Raw genomic sequence first — 4,675 nt, 5'->3', positions numbered from 1 at the left:
TGTGACCATTGTAATTACAAAGCAAATGACAAAACATAAAAAATATATTTGCGTATAATCACACTTCCCCATGTCATTTCAGAGCATGTAGTGTGGACTAATAAAATGCCTAATCCTTAACCAGAACCATTTTAATGTTAAATGAAAAGAAAAAATTTTAAAAGCATTGCAGAAAATCTGCCTGAAGTGTCATAGTATTGTGTCATTATATTATGTAAGCTGGAAACACCACCAAACCTCAGCAGTGCAAGAAATGGATGAGACTTGTTTAACATAACCTAAAGTATGTTTTATATTTTATTATTTTAACATTATGGCATTTCAACTAAATAAAAACGATTTCATGACTTCTTCCACCTTTGATGGATACCCTCATTAGAGGAAACAGAAGCTAACTGTTAATACAATTAGACTTGTTATTCAAATGCAGTATATTACAGATAGGAAGAAAATGAAGTTTTTACCTTGTGTGTTTCAGATCATTTTTCCGCTGTTCCACAACATCCTTACTGCAGCTTTTGTAGTCAAACCGGAATGACTTGCGGCATAAACACCATTTTTCATCTACAATTTCCATCTGGATATAGAACATTTGTTTCACATTCTCCAGTAAACCACGGCTCTTTTGGTTTTCTAAGATTATAACTAAACTTTGTGTGACATTGGCTCCAAAGATATCTTGAAGTTTAAGTATTTGAGCCCGAACATTATCTTCTTGGTCGTTTTCTGCATCGATTGCCAGTATGAACAGATCAGGCCCAGGATCAGAAAGTGCCATGAAATCAATAATCAGCTTGTCGTGTTGATGACATTTTTCAAAAAAATCAGGAGTGCTGATGATTCTGTACAAGTCATTCTCTCTCTCAACAAAGTTGTTCACATTTGTCATTGCAGGGTTGGTTCCTTTGAGAATTATATTATCAATCTTTCTCACAAAATCAGCTTTCTCTCCAAACAGAGCGATGGTAAATTTGTCAGGACATTCTGTAGGAAAACAGAACAAATAAGTTACTCTTAAAACACCGCAAAAATGCAGGAACGGTTAAATCTGTTTGTGTTTTATGTTATTTTCAAATAAACACGTGATACTTGGTCCCAATACGGGTCTCTCAAGGTCAGAAATTCATTATCATATTATTACACCAGCAAATGATTCATAAATGTGATGAACTTTGACAAGAAGTAATAAACTAAATAACTGTCACTTACGAGAAGGCTCAGGAGAATTCATCTTGGCAAATATTTAATGAAGAGTGCTGTGGGTTTCAGCAGCGTCTCTCAACTTGCTTTGAAATAGGTCAGACTCATGCTGATATAGGCTGAGAATTAGCTCCACCCTCTGGGCGGAGTGCACACTAAAACTGTGGAGTGCTGCTTCAATTTCATTCTCCAAACGCACTAGAGATGGGCAACAGCGACTCAATCCCTAAAGGTGTAAAAGATGCTTTAAATGAGATTTTCAACTAAATTTGGGTTTCTAACTAAACATTCTTTTCTTTCTGCAGGTGATCCTCTGAGGATTGTGATCATTGGGAAAACGGGTGTTGGGAAAAGTGCTGCTGCCAACACGATTGTGGGAAAAGAGCTTTTTGAGTCTGAAGTGAGTTCAGAGTCGGTGACGGCGACCTGTGCAAGAGAACGAGTTAAACACTGCAAGAGAGTGATCCATGTGGTCGATACCCCTGGCTTTCTGGATACATCTAAACGTGCAGATGACATAAAGAAAGAAATTGCAAAATCCATTCAGATGAGCTCTCCAGGCCCTCATGTTTTCCTGCTGGTCCTTCAGATTGGCCGGTTTACCAAAGAAGAAAACAACTGTGTGCAAGCCCTGGAGGAACTCTTTGGACCTGAGGCATCAAACTACATGATGATTCTGTTTACTCATGGTGATGACCTGACTCACGAGAAAACAACCATACATGAGTATTTGACAAGAAACAGCCATCCTAAACTCAAAGAGTTGCTGAATCGATGTGGTAATAGATACCATGTTTTCAACAACATGAATAAGAAGAGAACTCAGGTGGTTGAGCTGATCAAGAAGATTGATGACATGGTGGCAGCAAATGGAGGATCACACTACACTGATGAAATGTTTGAGAAGGCACAGACGATTCTGCAGCAAGAAGATAAAGACACACCTGAAAAGCTTTTAAAGAACGCTCCCTTCATGTTGGAACTGCAGCGAAAAGTCCTCCTGTTTCAGAAAGTGTTGGCTAATGCAAAGGGCTGGGCTGATGACTAGGACCATGCCAGCTATTCTTGTGAGTCGATAATATGTCTGTAAGGTGAACAAACAGCTCTTAATTCCCATCTTTAGTAATCACAGTGGCTTTTTTTGCACAGCAAAATTGAATAAGCTGTGAGATTTAAGGTGACATGCTGTCTTATGCCTTTTGTTCTCTGTACAATAGTGTTTGCACATCTGGCATATTTTCTTTCCTCTTGATGTCATTGTTGTTCCACATCATTGCATTTTGTTTTTTTCTTAAATTTTACACACTGTCCCAAAATTTATTTTGAATTAGGGTTGAAAGTAAAATGTCAGTTAAATTGCAAAAGGCCTCCTGTCTTACTTTTTTACCTACACACACAAACAAATGTGGCCAATAAACAAGAGATGAAACTATGAAATCAGTATGCTTTAAGAATGGGGAGTTTTGTTTCTGAAATTGTACAAGCCGGTATAGGAAAATCTCAATTTAATTTTATTTCCAAAACAAAAGCCTCCAGTTATTTTAAAGAAACTAACAGGATGCTCTGAAATATCTCAGATACCTGCCATTTATGTCAGGTCTGGTGAGGCACATGGCATGGCAGGAGGAGATTGAGGGCCCAAATGCAGGCACACGGAGATGAGGGTGGATGATAACAAAAAACAAGCTTTTATTGCCAGCTGTACAAAACCTACAAACAGGAGGAACTGAGGAAACTAACTAAAACCTGGGCAGGGAAAATAAGCATAAACACATAACCTGAGGATAGAGACCCGAAGCAAGGGACAAGGTACCAGGAAACGCAGGGAAAGCTGATGGAGGAAACACAGGGGCAACACGGAGGAAGGCACACAGACGGTCCGATGAGAAACAGGGAGAAGCACACATTATAAATACACACAGAGGGACGCGAGGATAGGAGCAAACAGGAGCAATACTCAAAACACTGAACACAGGACACGAGACTATCAAAGTCAAACATCAAATACATGAACATAGAGACAAGGATGACAAGAGCCACAGAAACACCTAAACACTAGAAATCATAACCAATAACCAGAACTTACCTAATGCGATGAATATTAAATAATCAGTATCAAAAACTTTTTTTTTTTTTAGCCAAGGTCTTTAAATGTAACTTTTTAGCATCAAGCAATAAACAGTTTCCTATTCTCCAGAAATGTAATTGGATTGATCACAACATGATTACTAACTAGAATAAACTATTGCTATTAAGAGAAATGTGCTACCTTTGGAGTTCCACAGAGTTTTGTGGGACTGGATATGTTCCTCGGTAAACATAATTTCCATGGGACTATTTTAGGAAACTCTGTATACACTTCAGTAGCTATTCAGATGAAAGCAAATTATATTTATCTACATAGAAAAATCACAAATGAGCAGAGTTTTGCATTTGGACCCCAAAACTATATTTTTAGCCATTTAGCCATCCAGATTAAAGCAATATTTTAGTCTGGATGGCATTAGCTTGGATTCCAGTAAAACGGAGAGGAATCTCAGCCGTCATAGGGTCAATAGCACAGGAAGTGCTGACTATGTTTTATGAAATAAACCCTTTACGTCCTGGGTTATTTCATTTTTCTTTCAGGAGGAATTTCCCCAAATCCGATCAGTAACAACTATTATTCAATCCGGTAAATGAGCAAACCTTACATCTCCCTTTGCTTTCTAGTGTGTGATTTCTGAGTGTGATTTTAAAAACAGATTTTAAAGGATTTGAAAATTGTGATTCTGTTTAATTGTTTATGTAAATAACAGAGTAAATAACATAATAATAATAATAATAATAATAATAACAACAACAACAAAAGTTATAAAGTTTTTTTTGTGACTTTATCAAATTCAATGCAACAAAACTGAAGTAGCATAAATCTATGTCCATTTTAGTCCTCGTAATGGAGGTTTCCAGTAGTAGTAGTTGTACATGAATTTTCAATTTACCTGGGAATCTCAAAAAAAAAAAAAAAATTCACTCTCTCAACACACCCTCTCACTATTACAACAAAGTAAGGTCCAAGGGAAAAACATGATGGTTAGTATACGGTGGTTTTATATGTACCGATCTGTTATCTGGAACTTAGTTTGCTACATGTTTGTAGTAACCTAGTAAGAACTGAATCTCACTTCTAACCCTCAGAAAAACTCAGGATTACCTCACTAATCCCCAATATTGCTTCATCATGCAGACTTGATGAGGCTAAGTGTGGCTGTGTTTTTTTTCTAACAACTTCTGAAGTAACAAACTCATTATTCAGAATGTTCAGTCTTTCATCTTTCTTTTCAAACTTCTGAAAACTGCAAGAAGAAGCTAAAACAGGACGAGACATGAAGTGACCGTTTAAAATCAGTTAATTTACACGAGGACAGCAAGTCCAGGCAGCTCACAGGCCTGTTCCCTGTGGTAGATTAAGTTGTCTCATTGGAAGGTTGGAGCT

General features: G+C 37.3%; 1 protein-coding gene across 1 annotated transcript; it reads left to right on the top strand.

Annotated features, from left to right (window-relative positions):
• Positions 1–1,404: 1,404 nt before the first annotated feature.
• On the top strand, positions 1,405–2,248 carry LOC102213156 (GTPase IMAP family member 7-like). Its single transcript, XM_005725643.1, has 2 exons — positions 1,405–1,432; positions 1,506–2,248. The coding sequence occupies exons 1-2, from the start codon at positions 1,405–1,407 to the stop codon at positions 2,246–2,248; spliced, it is 771 nt and encodes a 256-aa protein (XP_005725700.1).
• The last annotated feature ends 2,427 nt before the right edge of the window (positions 2,249–4,675 follow it).

The sequence above is a fragment of the Pundamilia nyererei genome, unplaced genomic scaffold (genome assembly GCF_000239375.1).
Source record: "Pundamilia nyererei isolate P.nyererei 1_Seehausen unplaced genomic scaffold, PunNye1.0 scaffold00016, whole genome shotgun sequence".
Lineage (NCBI taxonomy): Eukaryota > Metazoa > Chordata > Actinopteri > Cichliformes > Cichlidae > Pundamilia > Pundamilia nyererei.
The sequence above is the reverse complement of the archived record's forward strand: the minus strand, read 5'-3'. Positions and strand labels throughout refer to the sequence as shown.

Excerpts from the sequence above, each read along its gene's own strand:
- LOC102213156 (XM_005725643.1), top strand. The coding sequence starts at position 1,405 with ATGGGCAACAGCGACTCAATCCCTAAAG. Across the intron at positions 1,433-1,505 it reads CAGCGACTCAATCCCTAAAG|GTGATCCTCTGAGGATTGTG; the intron begins GTGTAAAAGATG and ends TTCTTTCTGCAG.